Genomic DNA, 25,494 nt, shown 5'->3' with positions numbered 1-25,494 from the left:
CCTGTGGTTGATTTAGTCCTTCAGGAAAAGATCAAGATGAGTGATTGTATATCAGTGGCACAAGAAGTTCAGCAAGGCAGATATTATGGATTCCTACAAATCTACACAGATGGTTCAAAAGATCCAGTGATAGGCTGTTCAGGTGTTTCTGTTTATGTCCAAAGTTTCAGGTGACTGTGCAAGAAAAGATTATCAGATATCAGTTTTCACGTCTGAGATGGTTGCTAACATTTTAGCCTTGGAATGGATGGAAGAAGTATGCCCTGATCATGTACTTCTGATTCGTTCCTGATTTTGACATCTATTAAAAGAGGAATTTCAAATTGTAGACCAGGCATTCTTCTTGTGATTGGCCAACAGCTGCTGATGTTGCAGGGCCTAGGCTTGTGTATACACTTCTTCTGGGTCCATGCCCATGATGGGGTTGAAGGAAAGAAGGTGGCAGATATTCTAGCCAAACGATCACTTAAAATTAAGGCTATAAATGTGGTGGTGCCTTTGCATAAAAGGCAGTTGACAGCCATAAATAAGAAGTCTATTCAGTCACTGTGGTAACAAAGTTAGTATAAGGAAAAACAAGCATGCCATTTATATAATATTCAGAGGATGGTGGGAACTAAACTGCAAGATGGGTATAAAGGAAGGAAAGAAGTTATACTTACACGTTTACGTATTTGCAATACTAGGTTCAATAACTCCTTGTTCAGAACTAATCTGCATGATACGGGCATTTGTAGGGAGTGCAAGAAATAGTGCAGTATTTATTTTTTATAATTGAGATGCAACGCAGAATAGGCCCTTCCAGCCCTTCGAGCTACACTGCCCAGCAATCCCCCGATTTAACCCTAGCCTGATCAGAGTACAATTTACAATGGTCAATTAACCTACCAGCAGTTAGGTCTTTGGACTGTGGGTGGAAACCCAGGCGGTCACAGGGAGAATGTACAAACTCCTTACGGGCAGTGGCAGGAATTGAACCCACGTTGCTGTTACTGTAAAGCCTCGTGCTAACTACTATGCTGCTGCGCCGTCTGCCTTCAGCAACTGCATTCAAAATAGAGTTTCAATGCAGTTCCTATGAGGTGCAAAGGAAGCACCTTTTTTTGATCTAAATTGAGATCTTTGGGACAGACACAGTTTAACATAGAAAGTTCGTCAGGATATCACTGCTTCCATAACGTATATAAGCGCATATTTGACTTTCTGAAAAGCATTAGACTTTTTGATATTATTTGAGTTTACTTCCTGTCTCATTGGTCTATGCTCCAATTCAGTGGGAGGCAGGAATGCACCTCATGTTGGTCTGCCAGCTGCCAATAAACTCTGTAAGGAGAAGAGATTCTACCTGTAAGGGGTTTCTTCTTTATGTTACTGTGGATGTTAATCAAAATGGCTTCTTTGTTATGTTAAAAGTAAGCATGCTTGTTATGGTAACTGATGAGAGAGTGCTTTCTCTCACAGCTTGTTTGGGTTATAATTACTGATAACAAGAATGTGGGCAGGGACGGAGTCTCCCCTAGATGCGTACGAGCCAAGATAACTGAGCGTAACATTGTGGGGGCTCATCCAGGATTGAATTTTCGATAAGCTGTGTAAAGCGCTATGTTAAGTAGTGCAGAGATGGATCGAGATAAGATTGTAAACTGGGGTGAGTTAGAGGACGTACCGGTGAATCTTGTGTGCGTATTAAGAGGGGTGGATTTCCGCATTTCGGAAGATGCGTTAATGTGGGGGTTGAGTTTGGTCAAAGTTATGGGGCAGGTAGAACTGGTAGCTAGAAGGTGCAGTAAAGAGGTGGAGTCTGGTTGGGTGTTGGTTCGTACGAGTGCTGACGTCATGTCGTTGGAACTGCCAGCGACGGTCAGCGTCCCGGGGGAGGCGGGGCTGTGGGGCCTCCACACCCTCCTGGAGGACGGAAGTGAGGGGACACCAGAGGAGGAGCTAGATGAGACCCCAGGGGAGGTGCCAGTAACCAGTAGGAGGGGGGTCAAAGTGGGACGGCTTGGCCAGGCCCCATCCCTCAGCTAGAAGTAAGACCTCCGAGCTAGCAGTCGCCCTTACCTCCCTGGTGAGAGGGACTGAGAGGCCACGACCAAAGCTGAGGATCTTCTCAGGAGCTGGTGTATCTGGACGATCTGATAGTGTTTGGATCTACTTTGGAGGAACATGAGGAGCGGCTGCTGAAGGTGTGAAGCTGGCTGAAAGAGGAAGGGTTGAAACTTTCCCTGGACAAATGCCAGTTCTGTAAGCCGTCAGTCGGCTATGTTGGCCACATAATTTTGCGAGAAGGAGTGGCTACTGATCTGGCTAAGATAGACATAGTGACCACCTGGCCGAGACCCCAGAAGATGAACACCCTATGCTCATTTTGGAGTTCTGTGGGTATTACTGGCAATTTGTGAAAGGATATGCTAAAATGAGTCACCCGTTGAACCATCTACTGTGTGGCTATCCACCTGTGGGGAAGAAAAGGAAGGGGGACAGGGGGCAAGACACAGGAGGATACTGGAACCCAGTGTAGCGTTTTGGCTTGAGATGGGATGATCGATGTGAAGAGGCATTCCGATCTTTGAAAAGGGCGCTGACCCAGACCCCGATGTTGGCTTTTGCCGATCCCCAAAAGCCATATGTGCTGCACACGGATGCCAGCCGAGAGGGTCTAGGGGCTGTTCTGTACCAGGAACAGGGCAACGCAATGAGACCGGTAGCATTTGTCAGCCGAAGCTTGTTGCCATCTGAGAGAAACTATCCCACTCACAAGTTGGAGTTCCTGGTGCTGAAATGGGCGGTGGTGGACAAGTTGAGCAACTATCTATACGGGGCCAAGTTTGAGATGAGAACAGATAACAATCCTATCACTTGTATCCTGACTTCGGTGAAACTGGATGCCACAGGTCATCGGAGGTTGGCAGCTTTGTCGATATATGATTTCAGCCTGAAGTACTGGCCGGGAAGCAGGAATGTCGATGCCGATGCTTTGTCATGGCGGGAGCATGGGGAACCGGAGACAGACGAGGAGTGGGAGAGCATTCCTGCCCCTGGAGTGAGAACCATGTGTCAATTTGCTATTATCGTGAAGGCCGAGGGAAGGGGGAGGCCGGAGAGAGCAGTGGACACATTTGGGGGATTTTGATGATACCCTGCCCCCAGTTTACTGTGACCTGACTGCACTGAAGACTAAACAGTTGCCGGAACTAAGTCCGGGGGAAGTGGTAACTGCTCAGCGAAATGACCCGGGCATTGGCACTGTGTGGAGGGCAGTGGAGAAGGGGGATGTGGCGTGGGCAGAGAAGGAGAAACACCGGTCCATGCCTCTGTTATTGAAGGAGTGGCCTCGGTTAAAGTTGAAGAACCAAGTCTTGTACCGGCTAACGGCGCCTCCGGACCACCCCCGGCGTTGGCAGCTGGTCATGCCTGAGGAGTAGCAGAAGACTGTGCTCCAGGCACTGCAAGATGATTTGGGGCACTTGGGGGTGGAAAAGACCTATGGGTTACTCAAGGACCGGTTTTACTGGCCCCAGATGAGGGGGGAGGTTGAAGAATATTGTAAGAAGTGCAGTCGTTGCATCCGGAGGAAGACCCTGCCTGCGCCGGTCGCTCCACTGTCGCACTTGCAGAGTGCGGGACCCCTGGATCTGGTGTGTGGATTTCCTGTCTATCGAGCCAGACACCAGCAACAGCAATGTCTTAGTCATCACGGATCACTACACTTGATATGTCCAGGCGTTTCCCACTAAAGACCAGAAAGCGACTACCGTGGCAAAGGTGTTATGGGAGAAGTACTTTGTTCATTATGGCCTTCCCAGGCAGATCCATAGTGATCAGGAACAGGACTTCGAGAGCTGGCTTATCCATGAATTACTGGGTATGCTTGGGGTTGAGAAATCCAGGACCACACCCTATCACCCACAGGGTGAACCTCAGCCCGAGAGGTTTAACCAGACCTTGTTGGATGTGCTCGGGACACTGGAGATTGGACAGAAAAGTAAGTGGAGTCGGCATGTTGGGCATTTGTTTCACTGTTACAATTGTACTCGCAATGACGCTACAGGGTACTCACCCTATTATCTGATGTTCAGGCAGGAAGCGAGGTTGCCCATTGACTTGTGTTTTGCGACTGAGCTGGGTGAATTACCTTCGAAGCCATATCTGAAGTATGTGTCCGAGAGTTGAAAAGGGCGTACGAGTTGGCTGAGGCGGCGGCCACCAAGCAGAATCAGAGGAATAAGAGGAGGTATGACCACTGAGGTTGGTCCCAGGCGGCGGATTGAGGAGGTCAGAGAAGATCGAATAGTGGACCGAAGACTTCGATAGTTGAGCTCCAATGGTTGTGCACGAAGTGACTGAACTCTGACGTTTTGGCGCCTTTTCTTTCTTTTCTTTCATATATATTGTATCGCTATTAATTACATGGTTCTAGTAAGATGTATAAAGTGTAATTTGTAAAATGTACATTGTGTGCTTGCTGATGATTGATGTTTGAGGCCGTATCAGGTCGCATTGCACAGCAACCGATGCAACCATGAGACAAGGTTGGGCAGGGCATGGGGTCTCCCCTAGATACGTACGAGCCAATATGGCTGATCGTTACATATCCTTTTAGCTGTAAGAAGCAATTAAATCAGCTGGGAGTTTGAGTCTAAAGCTAGAGGACAAAGGTTTAACATAAAAGGGGAAAGTTTTCAAAGGGATTTGAGGGATTTTTAAGAAAGAAACACAGATAGAAACAGGTACATGGAGCGAGCTACCAGAGGAAGTGATAGAGGCAGGTACATGGAGCGAGCTACCAGAGGAAGTGATAGAGGCAGGTACATGGAGCGAGGTACCAGAGGAAGTGATAGAGGCAGGTACATGGAGCGAGGTACCAGAGGAAGTGATAGAGGCAGGTACATGGAGCGAGGTACCAGAGGAAGTGATAGAGGCAGGTACATGGAGCGAGGTACCAGAGGAAGTGATAGAGACAGGTACATGGAGCGAGGTACCAGAGGAAGTGATAGAGGCAGGTACATGGAATGAGCTACCAGAGGAAGTGATAGAGGCAGGTACATGGAGCGAGGTACCAGAGGAAGTGATAGAGACAGGTACATGGAACAAGCTACCAGAGGAAGTGATAGAGGCAGGTACATGGAGCGAGGTACCAGAGGAAGTGATAGAGGCAGGTACATGGAACGAGCTACCAGAGGAAGTGATAGAGGCAGGTATATGGATAGAAAAGCTTTAGAAAGATTTGGGCCAAACACAAGGAGTGGTTTAAACACGGAGCATGGTCATCATGGACACTTTGGTTCCGAAGGACCCACTTTCACGCTGTATTAACATTGTGCATCTGTCTGAGCTGGTTAAACACCTATTAATATCCACAATTCTGGTCTCTGTGTGGTTCTTTCCATCACAGCAGCCACCTCAAAGGAACCAGAAAATGATCAAAGGAGACAGAATTCAGAAGAAAGAACAAATAGTTAGCTGGGCGTGGGAAGTCCCATGTCTCATTCTGAGTCATCTCGTGCAGGAGAGGAATAGTAAAACAACAGCATAGACACATCCCCACACCTCCAGCACTTTTCAAAGTAATTTTGTTCTCTGGCTTTAAGACAACTGGTGAGGCTGACCCATAAGCAACGCATGAATAATCAAAGACAGATCTGATTCAAGCAAAATCCATTTGTTTAAGTGACCTTCTACTCACACCCTAATCACATCCAACTAAGCACCTGGGCACTATAAGGGCTTTATTTAGACTTCTCTGGAATTTTATTCATGACACCTTCCATGTTAGCTTTCTGTCCATCCATGTACCTAGAAACATCACCACTGACTTTTGTTTAAGAGATTTACCATTCAACTTGAGATGAATTGTGGGTGTAATGTTCCTTTTAGAGAAACAAATAACTCGAGCCTATGCAACAGAAAATTTAAACCCTATCAAATCCCAATTGCTCTACTTCATTAACAGCTGCCTGCATTTTCCTAACAATACAATTTATTTTCCTGCCTTTCTTTCACAGGGCACCTATAATGATTTGGAAATGACTGACTCAACATTTAAGAAAATATCATTAATCAGAATACTAAGAGCTACACTCACCCTCGTGAAGTCCCATTCTCTTAAACTCCCACCCACTTCCTACCCACATCTATCTCTTCCCACCTTCTCCCTCCCTTAGCTGCCTCCTCCCACCCTCTCCGTCCCCTATCTGCCTCTGCCCATTCTCCTTCGCTCATCTATCTCCTCCCACCCTCTTCTTCTCGCATCTGCTTGGAAGTAGGTACAGAGGGGATATGGGGTAAAATTTTCATACAGAGAATTGTGGGTGCATGGAATGCATGACCCGCTGCGATGGTAGACACGGTCTTTTAAGAGACTCTTAGGTAGGTACATGAAGAATAGAAAATTAGAGGGCAATGCAGTAGAAAATTCTAGGCAGTTTCTAGAGTAGGTTACATGATCAGCAAAACATTGTAGGCCGAAGGGCCTGTAATGTGCTGTAGATTTCTATCTTCTACCTTCTATCTATCTCATACTCCTTAAAGAATGTTGTTCCCACCCTAACTTGTATCTTCAGGTTACATAAAATATTTTGAATCCAATTGAATATTTTATCACCTACCCCATCTTTTTAGGTTTAAGCAACAACCCTTATGTCTATAACATATCATGCTTCCTCTACATCAAAAAAATATGGCTATCACTAATTTTTTATTAACTTGGTCCTTACGAGTATCAATTCCCAACTTAACACCAAGTCCGTGATCATTCTCTCTTTACAATATCTGGATTGGGACGCAGCTGATTTCCCACTACTTTCCACAAAATAAGGAAGCCTTGCTATACAAACACACGAAATGCTGGAGGAACTCAGCAGGCCAGGCAGCATCTATGGAAAAAAGTACGGTCGATGTTTCGGACCGAAACCCCTTGGCAAAGTTGGGAGGTAGATTTAAAAGGTTGAGGGAAGGGAGAGAGGAAAATACAAGGTGATAGGGGGATGGATGAAGTAAAGAGCTGGAAAGTTGATAGGTGAAAGAGACAAGGCCATGGAAGAAAGAAAAGAGGAGTGGAGCAAGAGAGGGAGGTGATGGGAGGGCAAGGAGATAAAGTGAGAGATGAAAAAGGGGATGGGGATCATTACCGGAAGTTCAAGAAATTGAAATTCATGCCATCAGGTTGGAGGCTACCCAGATGGAATACAGTATAAGGTGTTGTTCCTCTAACCTAAATGTGGCTTCATTCACGACAGTAGAGGAGGCCATGGATAGACACGTCAGAACAGGAATGGGAAGTGGATTTAAAATGGGTGGCCACTGGGAGATTCCACTTTTTCTCGGCAAAGTGGTCTCCCAATCTACGTCGGGTCTCACCAGTATACAGGAGGCCACTCTGGGGGCATCGAAGACAGTCTATGACCCCAACATACTCACAGATGAAGTGTCACCCCACCTGGAAGGATTGTTTAGGGCCCTGAATGGTAGTGAGGGAGGAAGTGTTGGGGCAGGTGTAGCACTTGTTCCACTTACAAGGATAAGTGACAGGAGATCAGTGGGGAGGGATGAATGGACAAGGGAGTCGCATAAGGAGTGATCCCTGTGGAAAGCAGAAAGTGGAGGAGAGAGGGGAAGAGGGAAAGATGTACTTGGTGGTGGGATCCCGTTGAAGATGGTGGAGATTTCAGAGAGTTATGAGCTATGTGCTGGACGCAGAGGCTGGTGGGGTAGTAGGTGCGGACAAGAGGAACCCTATCAATGGTAGAGTGGTGGGAGGACGGGGTAAGACCAGACCTGTGTGAAATGGAAGAGATGTGGTTGAGGGCCGCGTTGATGGTGGAGGAAGGGAAGCCCCTTTCTTTGAAGAAGGAGGACATCTCCTTTGATCTAAAATGAAAAAACTCAAATTGACAGCAGATGTGGCAGAGATGGAGGAACTGAGAGAAGGTGATGGTGTTTTCACAAGTAATAGGGTGGGAAGACGTATCGTCCAGGCAGCTGCGAGAGTCCGTGGGTTTATAACAGACATCAGTGAATGCTATATGCTACAACCATTCATTCCATAATCTTACATATATGTGAAATTAATGAAATGGTCTATAACAGGAAGGATCTGATTGATTCTTATTGATCCTTCAATATAGGGATTACAACCACTGATTTTCAGGAAAGAAGTCACCCTTCAACCCATATGATATTGTAAAAAATGCCAGAGCCAGCATAAGTTTTGAATCCAATAGCCATGTAAATGTATTATAATAAATATAATTCTTCCCAGGTAATAACTGGCTAGCATTACTAATAGCCCTTTTAAGTTTATACAATGTAAATTTAACATCCAAGCAAGAGCTGGGACATCCTTTTTTCCTAGAATCTGAAAACTGCTCACCAAAACTATTTCTCTATAAGACCTCTCTTCTTTACTGAAATTGGCCGAACTATGATATGTGTTTTTGCTAATAATTCTGCTTTTTCACAGTCAGCAACTGCAACTTTCTCCCCAACATACAAAACCGGTATTGCATCAAATTTTTTCACTCCCCCAATTTTCAGCTACCTGGATCTCTTTCCCAGTAGTAACACTGTACGATCTCAAATAAATTTTCTTTGCCTTTCTCACTACTTTTTAAAACTATGGCTTGAGCTCTTTTGCGTTGTATGAAAGATGAATGGGGCTAACACTGCCTAACTTTCTTAGAAGCTTTATTCTGCTCCTTCACTGCTCTGTTATATTTCATCAATCCACCAGAGAACAGCGCTGCTTTTATTATCTCCCAATGATCTGGGAATTGATTCCTTAGCTATTGAGTTGAGTGCAGAACACAAGGTATTATTATATAACTTGATATTATCCAAAACCAAGTGATCAGGAAATCTACTTTCACATAAATCATCAAATACGTCCCAATTTGTCTTTTTAAAATTCCATCTGGGGATATGAGAACCTTTCCTCTAATACACATCTATTCCCATTGTACAGATAATGGGGACATGGTCATTCCCTACTGTTGTATTATTAAACGCTTTGCAGTTATACACGCTTACTATCCTTAGATATCATCATAAGGTCTATAGCAGAAACAGTGTTGTTAAATAGATTTATCCTTTTACTCCTACCATCATTCAAGCACACCAAACACCTTTCTTCCCGAAAGTTTTCCACCATTGCCTCATTCACACATGTGACACTACAACCCCACATAGTACTGTCAGTATTAAAATCTCCATACCACATGACCTTATTTTTCCCATTTCCACCCACGCTTTCTGATCTACCAGGTGTTAACCTTTCACAAAGGTTATCAAAATTTGTTATCTGTACTTTACTACTCTTTCCCCACATTCCAACTACAATTACCTCATAAAGAACTTCAATCTCCACAACCCGATGTGTTATCCTGTTTTTGACAAAGGTAGCAACTCCATTACCCATTTTCCAATTACGTCTTTTAGGAACATAACCTTGTATCTTAAAATATAGACTAGATTTCAACAGGTTTCCTGTACATATATCATCTGCTATATTTGGTATATATTTAATAAATTTCTTAAACTTTTAACCATTAGCTAACAGGCTTCTATCATTCCATTGTAAGATTAGAGAAACTATTAACAACCATCCTTTGAAGTCTGAACATTATTTACTCCTCTGTGTAAAGCATCATTAATAACTGGTAGAGCTAAGTCTTTTATCTCTGGAATTTTCTTTACAATTTTCAATATAATTTTATTTATTTCTGTCCTACTTTTAGTTTGTGCTGTACAATCTACCACAGCTACCATGAAAGTGACAAACTTTCGTTTATCATCAATCAGAGAATCAACCCTTTGTTACACCATTATTCACTTTACACATTATCTTTAAACTATCTGTATTTTGGATATTAATAGGTCCAAATGATACTCCTGTGCTTTCTGCAGAGCCTCTGCACATGATATATCCATTTCCACCTGAACATGTTGCACTTCCACAGCTTTCTTATATACAGGACACCTTGCACAAGCAGAGCTATGTTCTCCTCCGTAGTTGCCACTATTTAGCCTAATACCTTCTCCATAAATGCCATTATCATGTTCTCCACCACATCTACCACACCACTTTCTACCCTTGCAAACAGCTGCTACATGGCAAACTTCTGGCATTGAAAACATCTCAGAGGGGCACATGGACTCGAAACATGTAACTCATATAATCTAAATTAACCCTGTCCAGCAAAATTTCTTTTCCATCAAATTTAATCAACACCAGTGAGCTAAAAGTTCTTACTCCACCATGAAGCCCTTTTAAACATTTAGCATCCACGACTTTTCCCCAAGCTGGGTTATTTTAAACTAGGTCCGTGGATACATGTAGAGGCACACCAGAGATTACACCTCAAGGCCACTGTTGTTCAATATAATATCTTGATGTTACTTACCTCCCTCCTACTGCTTTAAACCCCATTAGCTTACTATCTTTACAAAGTACCAAGACTGATCCATCTCTTAAAGGTTTTGTGCCCAGAATATCTCCTAACGCTTTTTTTTTCAAATCCTTAGTTAATCGAATTAGACTGATATCAGAAATAGGTCCACATTCTAGACTCAACAAAACATTACATTCTTCCTTTCTTCTTTAATTTAGGTCCACTTTACTGCCTTCATTACTACAATCTTCGATTTGCTACTTATTTTTCCTTTTCTCAGAAACCTGCTGATCGCCTTCCTCTGTACAACGCCTATTATCCAATATCACCTTCCATTCGCTACCTTTGTCTTCGCCACAACTTACCGTCATCTTTACCTTCCCCCGCTGAAAGGCAGACTCAGTCCTTTGCTCCAGCCCCAGTTCTCCAAGCAACTCCGCATGACCCTAGCCACGTGTACAGCTTCGGAATCCACTCTCCATCGAAGACATTCTCTTTATTTAATTAACTCACTACTCTTCAGTTTATTTCTAACCAATTAACCCACTATCCTCTAAATTATTTCTAACCAATTAATTTTTTACTCCCAGTGCAGACCCAATGGACTAATCATTCACTCTCCAACGTACTCCAATGTGCATCGAGAGCATCCTGACTGACAGTGTCATTGCTTGGTACAAGAACTGTACTACCCTCAATCACAGGGCACTGCAGAGTGGTGGGGACATCCACTATACGTACAGCAGTTGAATTCGAATTTGGCCATTTTCAATGGACGAATGGCAGTCCAGTTTGAAAGCAAAATTCTGCAGGTGCTGCAAATCTGAGATTAAAGTGTGGGAACTACTTAGCTGGTCAGGCAGTATCTGCAATATGCAGAGAGAAACACTGAATATTACAGCTCACCGACATCTTCAGACCTCCAGGTGAGTTGATGGAGCAATTGGCAGATCAAATAATGGACCATTTAAAAAAGGATCTGGAAAGTTGATGAAATTATATATTTGAGACTATTTCTAATTCAGTTGTAGTAGGCTGGATGGCCTTCTTCTATGTTGATTTCACTTTGAGCTTCACGTGCTCTCCTTTGTCCCTCATGAACTGAGTTTTCCCCACAGATGTTAAGAGGTGACATGCGAGAGGTAGATTAAAATTATCTGGTAGAAATAGAGTGCAAAAAACTTTTGCCCTTATTGGAGGTGGATAAAACTACAGATTTTGTGTAAGGGGCAGGAGATAAAGAGGGGATGCTCTGTTTCCATGATGTATGCCTCTTTGACAATCCTCCGTGTATGTTACCATGTAAGATGTATCTGCAGTTTGAGCTTTTGACACTAGATGGTGATGTTGCCTTTATTGACAAACTGCATTAATGTCAGGTATACCTTGTTAAATACAAGAGCATAAAACTTGAGGGTATCAAATTCATCTTGCGCAGCAGTACAAAATGAGCTATTGCACATCAGCAAGCCGTTTTACACCCCATCTGATTTTGATCCCAAGACAAAGTTAAACTTCATTGTGTCAATTAGATTTATCCCTGAGTCAACATTACTAAAGAAACATTGTCTAACTTTGTTGTTGTAGGACAAACCGGCTCCTGTATTTTCAATGGTACAACAGTAACTCCATTGCAAGCATAATTTGCTGACAATAACGAACATCTAGAGTACTCCGAGTTCATGAATGGTGCTATATAAATGTTAAGTCTTTCTTAGAATCTGGAGAGAGTCACTGAAAAGTCAAAATGACATACTGGGACATTACTGAGGGGTGGCTACAGAGTTTTAGATAACAGTATCAGCCCAATGATAGAGTCATGGAGTCACAGAAACCTGGAAAGAGGCCCTTTGGCCAACCAAGTCCACACTGATTATCAAACACCCATTGTTACTCTAATCTTATCCTAGTCCCAATGCATTGCCCTTTCTCGTCAACTTTCACCCGATTCTACCATTCACCTAAGGAAAACTTTACAGTGCCTGATTAATCTACCAACCCACACATCATTGGGATGTGGGAGGAAACCCACACAGTCACAGGGAGAACATGCAAACTCCATATGGACAGCAACCGAGATCAGGATCGGACCTGGTTTGCTGTAAGTGGGACTGAGTTTGGATGCAACAAAGTTGCTCCCAGCCCAGTTGATCTTCTAAAGTACTCTTCACAAATATTTGGGCACTGGTGTAGCCCAATTAGTCAAGCAACAGTTGTTGTCCTCATAATGTCAAACCTTGCAGAACATGTGAATGATTTCTCCATCATGATCCTTGGGTACAGGTGCTAGTAGCACAGCTGGAGATAAATAGTTTGAGGTGGATCTGGAAATCCCTAGCATTGACGGGTGGTATCAGGCCAAACCCTCCAGGCATTAAAATCTCCTTTTGATTGTCATCAATCTCAGTTGATTGATTGGAAGCAGTATTGGATATGGCAAGTCTATAGGATGGTGGAATTATAATGTCACTAGTTTGGTAGTACAATCAGTGGCTGAGTCCTGATTCTAGATTTGGTCTGTGGCGGATAGTGAATGAACCAATACATAAACTTCCTGGATCTCATTCTTAACAATCTACTTGTGAATATTTCTCCAGAACAGCAGTGGTAGAAATGACCTTGTGGTGACATTGTCTCATCTTCACCTTGAGGATTCCCTCCATCACTGCAAATGTGCTAATTGGGATGGACTTAGAACTGATCTGGCAACTCAAAACTGGACATCCAGGGGACTGCGTGGAGCACAACTAAGAGCAGGGATGTTTACCACCACAGGGCCTCAGGGCCTAGCAGACACCTTACTCCAATTGTACTGTAAACCCTGGTTTAGTGAAGAATGCAGAAATTCATGCTGGGTAGAGCACCAGACCTGGCATTGAGGTGCCACCCTTGCAGGACATGCAATGGATGGTGTAAAATGATCATATAACCAATGGATCAGATCAGAGCTTTGTAGTCCTGGCACATCAGGTCCAGAATGATGGTGGATAATTAAACGGGAGGCAGCTCCCAAATGATACCTATCCTCAGTGCTGACAGGCCCAACACGCAAGGACTGACGGCAAGGCCGAAGTGTTTAAAACCACAATCAGTTGGAAATGTCGAGTAAATGATCCACATCTGCTTTCTCCTGAGCTCCCCCACCATTATAGCAGCTGTTCCTCAGCCAAATAGATTCACTTCACATGACCGTCAAGAGTGTTAGGGAGTATTTTGGACTTATGTGAATATAGCAGCTATTAATTCAAACAAGAACCAGTCTTCAGTTCTTATTGCAAATGGAAAAAAGATCAGAACTCTTGCAATTAGCCTTCATTTTTTTGTAAAATTGCAGACAGTAAATTGAAGTTATTAGCACAGTTTCTTCCACAAACTAAGAGATTGCATATGCATCAGCTTTGCATTAAGACAATGGGGTTGTCTTAATTGTCTTGAATTAACTATGGTTTTAAGGAACTTGCACCATTATGTAAGTTCAAGGAAGTGTCCCAGCCAAGGTATTTGTATATTCAGAGGTGTCTGCCACTATAAATATGCAATTCAAAGGAAGCATTGTCAACCCAAAATATTGAAGTAAATGATGATATCATTGTAAATATTGAAATTCTATAGAATCACTTGCTGTTACTGTGGCGACCCACTTTCTGTGCAGGCGAACTGGCTCACAAATAGCCAGTGCGCGGGGGGAGACTTTGGTAATGCACCTCTGATGTCATTTCCGCCCGGAGAGGACGGCCGCTAGGGATTAAATGCCAGCGTCGCAAAGTTTGAATAAACTAGTCTTGAAATGATTTACCGACTGCGTGTTGTTATTTCAGCGCTGTGTGTAGCACATCGCTACATTGCTGACCCCGACGGTCTAAACAGGATTTGGACCAAAGATGACCGACTCTTCATCTGTTCATGCAGTTTCACTAAAACTGCCGACTTTTTGGACGCTGCGACCACGCTTGTGGTTTAGCCAAGCAGAAGCCCAGTTCCAGATTCGGCAGATATCTTCTGATTAAATGCGTTACTACCACGTGGTGAGCGCCCTCGACCAGGAGACAGCCGCCCAGGTTGCGGATTTCATACAGTCGCCCCCGGAAGAAGGCAAATATGAAGCATTCAAGGTGCTGCTCATTGGGACCTTTGGCCTCTCACAGCATAAGCGGGGTGCCCGCCTGCTTCACCTGGATGGTTTGGGAGTCAGACTACCATCAGCATTGATGAACGAGTTGCTGGCCCTGGCTGACGGACACAAGCCCTGCTTCACGTTTGAGCAAGCGTTCCTAGAGCAACTGCCCGAGGACATACATCTGCTGCTGGCCGACACAGATTTCAGTGACCCCCGGAAGGTGGCGGCCCGGGCAGACGTGCTGTGGAGAGCCAAGAGGGAGAGCGTGGTGTCTGTCGGTCAGATTACCAGGCCATGTGCTCAACAGCAGACCAGACCAGGCCCGGCAAGGGAGCGCACACAACACCGAGGCAGGAGTGAGGAGGCCAGTGAACAGTGGTGTTTCTACCACGTGGTGGGGCACAAAAACCCGCCGTTGTCACCCACCCTACAAGGGCCAGGGCCAGCTGCTGCTAATGACTATGGCGGCTGGCCACCAGGACAGCCTCTTGTATGTCTGGGACAAACAGTTGGGACGCCGCATCTTGGTCGACACTGGAGTGGAAATCAGCGTCTTGCCACCGATGGGGTACAACACCCGCAATAGGAAGCCAGGACCCACCCTGAGGGCCGCAAACAGCAGCACGATTTGGACCTACGGCACCCGCACAGTGCAGCTGCAGTTCGGCGCCAGCCGGTTCACGTGGGACTTCACACTGGCCGCGGTGGCCCAACCACTCCTGGGGGCGGACTTCTTGCGAGTTCACAGCCGGCTGGTCGACTTGCAAGGGAAAAGACTGGTACATGCCAAGACTTTCCAGACGTTCCCCCTGGGTGAAGCCAAGTTGCCGGCCCCACACCTGGACTCCATCACGCTGTTGGACAACGAATTCACCAGAATCCTGACAGACTTTCCATCGATTCTGGGACCACAGTTCATGGCAGCCATGCCCAGACACAGGGTACAGCACCACATTCCGACCCAGGGACCACCCCTCCACGCCCGCGCATGAAGACTCCCCCCGGAAAAGCTCCACCTGGCAGAGGAGTTCAAGAGGATGGAGGAATTGGGGATTGTATGGAGGTCCGACAGCCTGTGGGCCTCCCCCCTGCACATGGTGCCCAAAACAGCTGGGGGTTGGAGACCATGCGGCGACTACCGCAGACTGAACGAGCCTACAACTCCAGACCGCTACCCTGTGCTGCACATACAGGACTTTGCAGCAAACCTGCACGGGGCAAGAATATTTTCCAAAGTAGACCTCGTCCGGGGATACCATCAAATCCCGGTGCACCCTGAAGACATCCCCAAAACAGCACTCATCACCCCGTTCGGTCTGTTCGCGTTCCTCCAAATGCCATTCGGCCTGAAGAATGGCGCACAGACGTTTCAGTGGTTAATGGACGTGGTGGGACGCGACCTGGACTTTGCGTTCATCTATCTATAAGGATGACATCCTTATAGCCAGCAGTAGTCGTCAGGAGCATCTGTCCCACCTCCGCCAGCTCTACTCCCGCCTGAGTGATTTTGGCCTCACGATCAACCCGGCCAAATGCCAGTTCAGTCTCGATACCATCGACTTCCTGGGCCACAGGATTACCAAAGACGGGGCAACACCTCTGCCCGCCAAGGTAGATGCGATCCACCACTTTGCCCGGCCCAACATGGTCAAAGGCCAACAGGAGTTTGTTGGTATGGTGAACTTCTACCACCGTTTCCTCCCCTCAGCAGCCCGTATCATGCGCCCTTTGTACACCCTGATGTCAGGTAAAGGCAAGGACATTACTTGGGACGAGGAGGCCGCAGCCACTTTCATTAAAGCCAGGGAAGCCTTGGCAGATGCCGCGATGCTGGTGCACCCCAGAACGGACATTCCGACCACCCTCACGGTGGACGCATCTGACACAGCAGTCGGTGGGGTGTTGGAGCAACTCATCGAGGGGCGCTGGCAACCCCTGGCGTTCTTCAGCAAGCACCTACGACCACCCGAACTCAAGTACAGTGCTTTCGACCGGGAGCTGTTGGCACTGTATCTGGCAATCTGGCATTTCAGGTACTTCTTAGAAGGCAGCCATTCACCGCATTCATGGACTACAAACTGCTGACCTTCGTGTTCACGAAGGTGTCCAATCGCTGGTCGGCTCGCCAGCAGCGACATCTGTCCTACATCTCTGAGTACACGACGGACATCCAGCATGTCTCGGGAAAGGACAACGTTGTGGCGGACGCACTCTCCAGACCAGCTGTCCAGGCCCTGTCCCTGGGGGTGGACTATGCAGCACTGGCGGAGGCGCAGCAGGCAGACAACGAGATGCCCAGCTACAGGACCGCAGTCTCGGGTTTGCAGCTGCAGGACTTTCTTGTAGGCCCAGGTGATAGGACCCTCCTGTGCGACGTGGCTACCGGTCAACCTTGCCCCATCGTCCCGGCAGCCTGGAGACGGCGAGTTTTCGACTCCATACATGGTTTGGTGCACCCATCTATCAGGACAACCGTCTGGCTGGTCTCCAGCAAGTTTGTGTGGCACGGACTTCGCAAGCAGGTCAGTGAATGGGCCAGAACGTGTGCGCAGTGCCAAACAGCCAAGGTGCAGCGGCACACTAAAGCCCCACCACAGCAGTTCGAACCCACCCACCGGAGGTTCAACCACATTCATGTGGATATCGTGGGCCTCCTACCAGAGTCCCGAGGAGCGTGGTACCTCCTAACTATGGTGGACTGGTTCACGAGGTGGCCAGAGGCGGTCCCGCTCACCGACACATCTGCCGATTCCTGCGCCCGAGCACTGATTGCAACCTGGGTAGCGCGCTTTGGTGTACCGGCCCACATTACCTCCGACAGAGGTGCCCAGTTCACCTCCAGCCTGTGGTCAGCTGTTGGGAACACAGCTACACCACACTACTGCCTACCACCCACAGTCGAACGGACTGGTGGAACGCTTCCACCGTCACTTGAAGTCGGCTCTCATGGCCCACCTGAGAGGACCTAACGGTGGACGAGCTTCCCTGGGTTCTGCTTGGAATTCGCACAGTGCCCAAAGAGGATCTGCACGCCTTGTTGGCCAAGTTGGTGTACAGCGCACCCCTGACCGTCCCAGGAGAGTTCATACCAGCCCCAAGGGGGCAAGAGGAAGAGCCCGCAGCAGTCCTGGACAGACTACGCGAGAGGCTTGGCAATCTGGCCCCCATACCGACTTCACAGCACGGACGGACCCCGACCCATGTACCCAAAGACCTGCAGAACTGTAAGTTTGTGTTTGCACGAAGGGGCGGACACCAGGTGCCGATACAGCAGCCGTACGAGGGGTCGTTCAAGGTGACCAACAACAATGGGTCCACGTACGTTCTGGACATTGGGGGGAAAGAGGAGGTTTTCACGGTGGACCGACTCAAACCGGCCCATGTGGACCTGGCGCAGCTGGTCAAGGTTCAGGCACCACGGTGCAGAGGCAGACCTCCCAAACAGAGGCTGATCCAGACTGTGGACATTGGGGGGGTGTATTGCCAGTTCTGGGGCGGGGGGGGGGGGGTTATGTGGCGATCCACTTTCTGCACAGGCGAACCGGCTCACAAATAGCCAGCGCGCGGGGGGAGACTTTGGTAATGCACCTCTGACGTCATTTCTGCCTGGAGTTAGGGATTAAATGCCAGCGCCGCAAAGTTTGAATAAACTAATCTTGAAATGGCTTACCGACTGCGTGTCGTTATCTCAGCGCTGTGTGTAGCACATTGCTACATTACCATTGATCTTAAGGGTATAAAAATTGTGATTGATATACTTTCAGCTTGTGAGCCTCTACTGAGACTGTCTCCAGAACGATGCCTGCTTGTTGTGCTGAGTAAAGACCAGCTTTAGTGTTTCTCCAGTGACTTTGACCACAGACACAACAAGAGCATTGGAAACCACAAAGGCTATGAAGGCGAACAACGTATCCACTGCAGTATTGAAGAGCCATGCTCCAGGTTTAGCTAGGTCTCAAGATAAACTGTCCCAATGTAATCTACCTGACAATGTGAACTATTGCTTCAGAATTAAGCAGGACAAATCCTATCTGGCTAATTATAGCCCCATCACAAGCAAAGTAAATTGTGCCATCGATGGTCCTATCAAGTGGCACGTACTCAACAATAATCGCCTTGCTAATACCTATATGAAGTTTAGCTGGTTTTCAGCTCGAGACTTCTTCATAGCTGTGGCCCCAACAGGAACCAATGAGTTGATTTATTGATAGGAGGTGAGAGTACTTGTCCTTGACCTGAAGCCAAAGTTTACCTGATCGTTGCACCCAGGAACTCCGATGAAACAAATCAACAGGCCTCAAAGGGAAAATGCTCCAGTGGCTGGAATCATGTCTTGCACAAAGGAAAATAGTTTTGGTCATTGGAGATTAAAGCCCAAGCCCTGGGATACCGCTGTAGGATTTCCTTGGTGTATTGGCCCACGCCCAATTATTTTTAGCTGTTTTCACCAGAAGGTCAGAGCTGAGGATGTCCACTGAATAGTGCACAATGCTCAGTTCTGTTCAGAACCCGCCCCCGCCCCCCCCCCCAGCACATACAGTAAAACAGCCCCTGCCCACTTCCTCAAGATTCAGGCATGAGCTTATAAGTGCCAGGACAAGAACAAGGACCCACCCACCTAGGTGGAGTGAGGAGCGAGAATCCTACAGGACAGGAGCCCATTTCCCGTTCTGGCTACTTTATCCAAATAGTTCAACCTCCTGTTTTTTTCCCATAGTGCTCCAGGCTTTTTAAGTATTTACCCAATTCTTTTTGAAAGTTATAATTAATTCTGCTTCCAACAGTTAAATAGTGCACTGCAGACTGTAACCACTTTTTGCATAAGTAAAGGTTCTCCTTATCACCCTCCTGCCAGGGGGTAGTCTGTGTTACCACTGTCGTCCTGTATTTTAAATATCATGGAAGCATACTTTGCAGGTTGTTTCTATTGATTGATCGTGGTGTTTATAGAACACGTTTGAATTTGATTGGGCTTTAACTCCCCACTTTTGCTTCTGCTGCTTTGATCCTGTTTTCTCTGATCTCGAGGAATGCTTCTAGCAATGGAACTTCCTGGGAAGACTCCTTTATGTAAACAATCTTTTTAGGATGGACTTCTGGAATCTGTCCATGTCAATACCTGCCTGGTTGTTGAGTGAAGGTGTTACCGTTGATTGTCTGTTGTGTAGCCTTTAGTGCTCAGCAGCCAGCTATTATTTCCTGTTTTTCTCACTCAAACAATGGTGGGAAAGGCTTTCCTCTGTGACTAGGCCTCGAGGTTAGTTGGAACAAAGAGGAAAAAGTTCTCCCATTGTCTGCAATTTGATAACCATATTCTTTTCCTCTTTCTTAAAATTACTTTTAGATTATAAAAATCTACGGGTCTGGAAATTGTGCCAGTGGACACTGTGAACTCAAAGCCACTCAATGCCAGGAATTCCACCTTCCAGGCTATGTATGCATCTCCAGAAATTAAAGGCAAATTCCCATAATGAGAAAACAATTGTAAGGACATTTAAATAAAATGCTTTTAAAAATTAATGCTATTTTAATTCACTGTAGAATTAAAAACTACTTTATGGAAGGACATCCAAATGAGTGGGAGAGCAGGGCCATCTGCAGGGTGCTGATGAAGGTAGCAGGTCATGTGATAAAACCTCTAGGATTTGTCCTCTCAAGTGTTTTCTGTTGATGACAATCTCTTTTGTCCTGAGTGCAACAACACCCCCCCCCCCCCACTAACCCAATCATATCCCTTCCTAATTTCCCAGTTTGTTCACATCCCAGTCCCCAACTCCCCCAACCCAATCACATCCCCACTTCCCAAACCCTTGTCAATCAGCACCTCCCATCTGTTTATACCTCTCATCCATTCAGTCAGCTCTCTGGCCCTGTCGAAGCCCCAATCTTAATCACACTCCTGTCTCCCATCCCTCCAATAGCAACCAAATTAGAATCAATTTTGAAAATGCCTTCAGGTGCCAAAGGGGCTTCATTTCAAAGAACTCCTCAGGGTGGGGTGCTCTGACGGATAGGTGAGCCCAGATACCAGGAGCCTATGGGTGGTTGCTCAGGGAGAGGTGGATGAACCCAGATAGTAGATTCCTATGGATGGGATGCTTGGGGGAGGGTGGGTGAGCCCAGGTAGCAGGAGTCCAATGGGTGGGTGAGCCCAGGTAACAGGACACCAATGGGGGGGTGAGCCCAGGTAACATGAGTCCAATGGGTGGGTGAGCCCAGGTAACAGGACACCAATGGGGGGGTGAGCCCAGGTAACATGAGTCCAATGGGTGGGTGAGCCCAGGTAACATGAGTCCAATGGGGGGCAGGGGTGTTTAGAAGGAGATGGATGAATTTAGGCAGCAGGGGCTCTATAAGGATGGGGGAATAAGTAAGGCAAGAAGCATAAGCCCAGCTGGCAAAAGCCACATGGATATAAAATCTACATTTATAAAACCTGAGCCCTTCTGTATGGACCTGGATCCAATTTAAAATGTATTAATCTTCTCTACCTAAGGCAATGGAAACCTTCATTGTGCAATAAAAACACTAAGTACTAGAAACACAGAACATGTCAGATGGTGCCCATTGTGTGGGGAAAACAGAGTTATTTGGAAAACGGTTCAGGAGGTACCAGGTTTTGAGCAAATGCAGAAGTGAGGAATGAACTGGGGAAGAGAAGGTGGTGAAAAGGTGTCAGGAAGAAGGGATAACATCAGAAAGGAAAAGATGGACTGATGCAAAAAAAAAGGCTAACAAAGAAACATGAGCTGGGTCCAGAACAGGAGTCAATGGAAAAGGCTGACTCATGAGTGAGAATGTTTGTCTGAAGAAATGAGGGGAGTGGTTATGATATGAAACCTTAAAGCTCAGATGAGATGATTTCCCATGGTTCATGAGAATCCTGTCACACGCATCCTCATAACAGTCATTTAGCACCTGGGTACGTTCTGCTGAATGCAGTCCAAGCCAAATAGTCCTTTCCTGTGGTAGGATGCTCAGAAAGTAGCACAGTACTCCAGCTGGTGTCTGATCTGGGCCATATTTCCTCAATGTATTTATGTTGACCTTAAAGGGAATTGCTGCTCTTGGTGACACCTCTGATAGCATGCTGCAGGAAGAAAAGGTTGACTCATTTCCCCTTTACTGGCATGGCATATGCAATTTCTAGGTGGGTGCAAAAGATTATCTAATTCCTCTAAGTAGTTGTTCGGTGGTACGTTGCAGGCAACAAGAGTGCTCAGCCACTTTACTCGAGTTTGATGAGAGAAGCATCCTAAGGGAAGCTGGTTTCAAATAACCATAGGAAAGCCAAGGCCCTTTCTTCAGCTCCACAGCCGATGAATTAATAGAGAATAAAAAGAGATTTCTTTCCAAGTGAAAAGCAGTCCATCATTCACTTCCAATCCTCCCCGTGCTCCAGCAGAGCTTTCCGTACATTCAGCAATTTTATTAATCAAAAGATTACTTTAAATCATTACGAGGCTCTTCAGTGTGATGCGGTTGGACAGTGTCCAATGCAACAGGTGAAAGCAATGAATCACCAGTACTTTGGAGAAGAGATCTTGCCAAGTCGAGATAGAGAGCAGCTGGTTCCTTTGGAACAGTCATGTTGCTGCCAGTTGTCTCTTTAAACTGCCACACCTTTTAATAGGATATGTAATTGATAGCAAGTAATGTGTTGAAGGCTGGGATCTAACCCAGGGTTTCAGATGATTCATATACAGAGTAATGGATACCTGTGAGTGAGTTCCAGACTAAAGCTTAATGGAGCAATTCAGATTTCTTGTATATGGAAAAGTGGGCAACTTGCATGTGTAGAGATTCCTGTGGTTCCAGAAGGCTGGTGCAGTGGCAGGATTCAAATGAACTCAGGGGTAACAAATAACTGCCATAGGCAAAAGGTGCCTCCCAAAAATCTTGCCCCAATGCCAGCACAGAAGGTCATCAGCCATTGGCAGAAACGCTGTGCTTCGGACTTTTGGAGCGTGGATTTGGAGGGGTGAAGGTGTGTTAGGAAGTGGAGGACTGATTGATGGTATTGGGGTTGGATTGAGAGCAGAAAGGATTGGCTGTTAACTGGCATTTGGTTGTGGAGAATGCATTCACTCGGGTTCAGAGGTAAATCGGGGAGGAGACTAGCCTGGAAAATAGCCTGGAATTGGATTGCAAGGGAACTTTATTCAATAAAAGCAAAACTGAAACGGTCAGGGAGCATTCTTGATGTGGCTACCTCCAGAAAGAGACAGACTAAACAATGGTGCATCATGATAGAGAGCAGTTAGTCTCACAGTGCAATCCCGAGAGCAGTAAGCTTTAAATCACTGCTTTGCCATTACTGATGAATATTACAATGCTCCTTTGGTCAACATCTTCTGGATAGAACAAGAAACCATATATTTCACTTATTTTATGTCTTTTATGTTTGATTTTTGTCTTGAATGTGATTCTGGAACTGTAGGAGCCTGTGATTTGCAGTTTGGAGATCATTTGGGTGTTTCAACTCTCTACGGTCTTGGGAAGGATTCCGGGAAGCAGAGGCAGTGTGTGGGACCTCGTTGTGAGAAAGCTGCGAGCCATTGTTTGTTTTGACAATTAAGACTTACATTGTTCACTGATTAAAGCAAAGAGGGAGATTGAAACATTGAGGTGAACGTGGAAGGTGTGTGCCAGCTACCTGCCTTTTTATCGCTGGAGGATTGTTCTGCTGCCAGGGAAGAGAGACTGCCTTTTCATCAGTTGTGAGAGGGTGAACTGCCGTTTTATCGCTGGTGAGATCGCTCTGTTACGGAGAGGGCGGACTGCCGTTTTATCACTGGTGAGATCTCTCAGCTACGGAGAGGGGAGACTGCCGTTTTATCATTACTGAGATCTCTCAGCTACGGAGAGAGGAGACTGCCGTTTTATCGCTGGTGAGATCGCTCTGTTATGGAGAGGGCGGACTGCCATTTTATCACTGGTGAGATCTCTCAGCTACGGAGAGGGGAGACTGCCGTTTTATCGCTGGTGAGATCGCTCTGTTACGGAGAGGGCGGACTGCCGTTTTATCACTGGTGAGATCTCTCAGCTACGGAGAGGGGAGACTGCCGTTTTATCATTACTGAGATCTCTCAGCTACGGAGAGAGGAGACTGCCGTTTTATCACTGGTGAGATCTCTCAGCTACGGAGAGGGGAGACTGCCGTTTTATCACTGGTGAGATCGCTCAGCTACGGAGAGAGGAGACTGCCGTTTTATCATTACTGAGATCTCTCAGCTACGGAGAGAGGAGACTGCCATTTTATCGCTGGTGAGATCGCTCTGTTATGGAGAGGGCGAACTGCCGTTTTATCACTGGTGAGATCTCTCAGCTACGGAGAGGGGAGACTGCCGTTTTATCATTACTGAGATCTCTCAGCTACGGAGAGAGGAGACTGCCGTTTTATCATTACTGAGATCTCTCAGCTACGGAGAGAGGAGACTGCCGTTTTATCGTTGGTGAGATTGCTCTGCTACAGAGAGAGGAGACTGCCGTTTTATCATTACTGACATCTCTCAGCTACGGAGAGAGGAGACTGCCGTTTTATCGCTGGTGAGATCGCTCTGTTACGGAGAGGGCGGACTGCCGTTTTATCGCTGGTGAGATTGCTCTGCTACGGAGAGAGGAGACTGCCGTTTTATCATTACTGACATCTCTCAGCTACGGAGAGAGGAGACTGCCGTTTTATCACTGGTGAGATCTCTCAGCTACGGAGAGGGGAGACTGCCGTTTTATCACTGGTGAGATCTCTCAGCTACGGAGAGGGGAGACTGCCGTTTTATCGCTGGTGAGATCTCTCAGCTACGGAGAGGGGTGACTGCCGTTTTATCACTGGTGAGATCTCTCAGCTACGGAGAGGGGAGACTGCCGTTTTATCACTGGTGAGATCTCTCAGCTACGGAGAGGGGAGACTGCCGTTTTATCATTACTGAGATCTCTCAGCTACGGAGAGGGGAGACTGCCGTTTTATCGCTGGTGAGATCTCTCAGCTACGGAGAGGGGTGACTGCTGTTTTATCACTGGTGAGATCTCTCAGCTACGGAGAGGGGAGACTGCCGTTTTATCATTACTGAGATCTCTCAGCTACGGAGAGAGGAGACTGCCGTTTTATCGCTGGTGAGATTGCTCTGCTACGGAGAGAGGAGATTGCCGTTTTATCATTACTGACATCTCTCAGCTACGGAGAGAGGAGACTGCCGTTTTATCACTGGTGAGATCTCTCAGCTACGGAGAGGGGAGACTGCCGTTTTATCACTGGTGAGATCTCTCAGCTACGGAGAGGGGAGACTGCCGTTTTATCGCTGGTGAGATCTCTCAGCTACGGAGAGGGGTGACTGCTGTTTTACCGCTGGTGAGATCGCTCTGCGACAGAGATGGAGAATATTGCCCAGGTCTTCCACGCTTTGAATGTGGTCTTCTACTGTGGACTTTTTTTTCAGTTTTATAGTTTTATTGTATTCTGTGTTTTTCACCCAACCTTGTTTTTTTTGTGTGTAGACACGGGGAACTTGGGTGTTAGTGTGCCTGTTCCATTATTGTTCATTTTTTCGTACGGAGAGGAGGGACTTGGGCACTGATGATTCAGCGGCCAGTCTTTTCTTTCTTCATTTCGTGGCTGTCTAGAGAAGAAAAATTTCAGAGATGTGTACTTTGATAATAAATGAACCTTTGAACCTTTGTACATGAATGATCTGCATTTGGATGAGGGAAGCAGTCAGGGAAATATTGCTTTGTTTATGGTAGGGGAGGAGTTGCTGATGATCATATATAGAAGAGGTGGAACCAAGAGTTCTAACACTTTGCGATGGGAACTGGGGGGGCGGACAGAATCACAGACCAGGGGGTATATTGCTGGTCAGGTTGTTGAGAAAGAGTGGGTGGCTTCCTAAGCATAGAATCCAGCACTGTGCTGGGAAGGCGATACAGTTACAGGATGGGATTTCCAGGACAATGTGGTCCTGATGCCCTCTCTATGCTGCAAAAAGGATATTG

The 25,494-nt window shown here is 46.5% G+C and overlaps 1 protein-coding gene and 1 long non-coding RNA gene across 9 annotated transcripts in view; one reads left to right on the top strand and one right to left on the bottom strand.

Moving 5' to 3' along the window:
* srp14 (signal recognition particle 14) overlaps window positions 1-10,875 on the bottom strand; it is a 49,865-nt gene extending 38,990 nt beyond the window's left edge. For 3 of the 8 annotated variants that reach the window (XM_059954212.1, XM_059954202.1, XM_059954193.1), the window contains exon 1: window positions 2-4,018. Coding sequence is in view for 3 of the 8 variants with exons in the window: in XM_059954185.1 (XP_059810168.1) it covers window positions 9,341-9,415 (75 nt within the window). In the remaining 5 variants the exon portion in view is untranslated. The other 5 variants (XM_059954221.1, XM_059954227.1, XM_059954224.1 and 2 more) reach the window with 5 other exon arrangements.
* Window positions 10,876-11,071: 196 nt separating this feature from the next.
* On the top strand, window positions 11,072-24,284 carry LOC132383160 (uncharacterized). The gene is made up of 3 exons (XR_009508559.1): window positions 11,072-11,314; window positions 19,850-19,989; window positions 22,946-24,284. It is a non-coding gene; the product is annotated as an uncharacterized LOC132383160 (long non-coding RNA).
* Window positions 24,285-25,494: the final 1,210 nt, after the last annotated feature.

The sequence above is a fragment of the Hypanus sabinus genome, chromosome 2 (assembly GCF_030144855.1).
Source record: "Hypanus sabinus isolate sHypSab1 chromosome 2, sHypSab1.hap1, whole genome shotgun sequence".
NCBI classification, from domain to species: Eukaryota; Metazoa; Chordata; class Chondrichthyes; order Myliobatiformes; family Dasyatidae; genus Hypanus; species Hypanus sabinus.
This window is presented reverse-complemented; position numbering and strand designations above follow the sequence as displayed.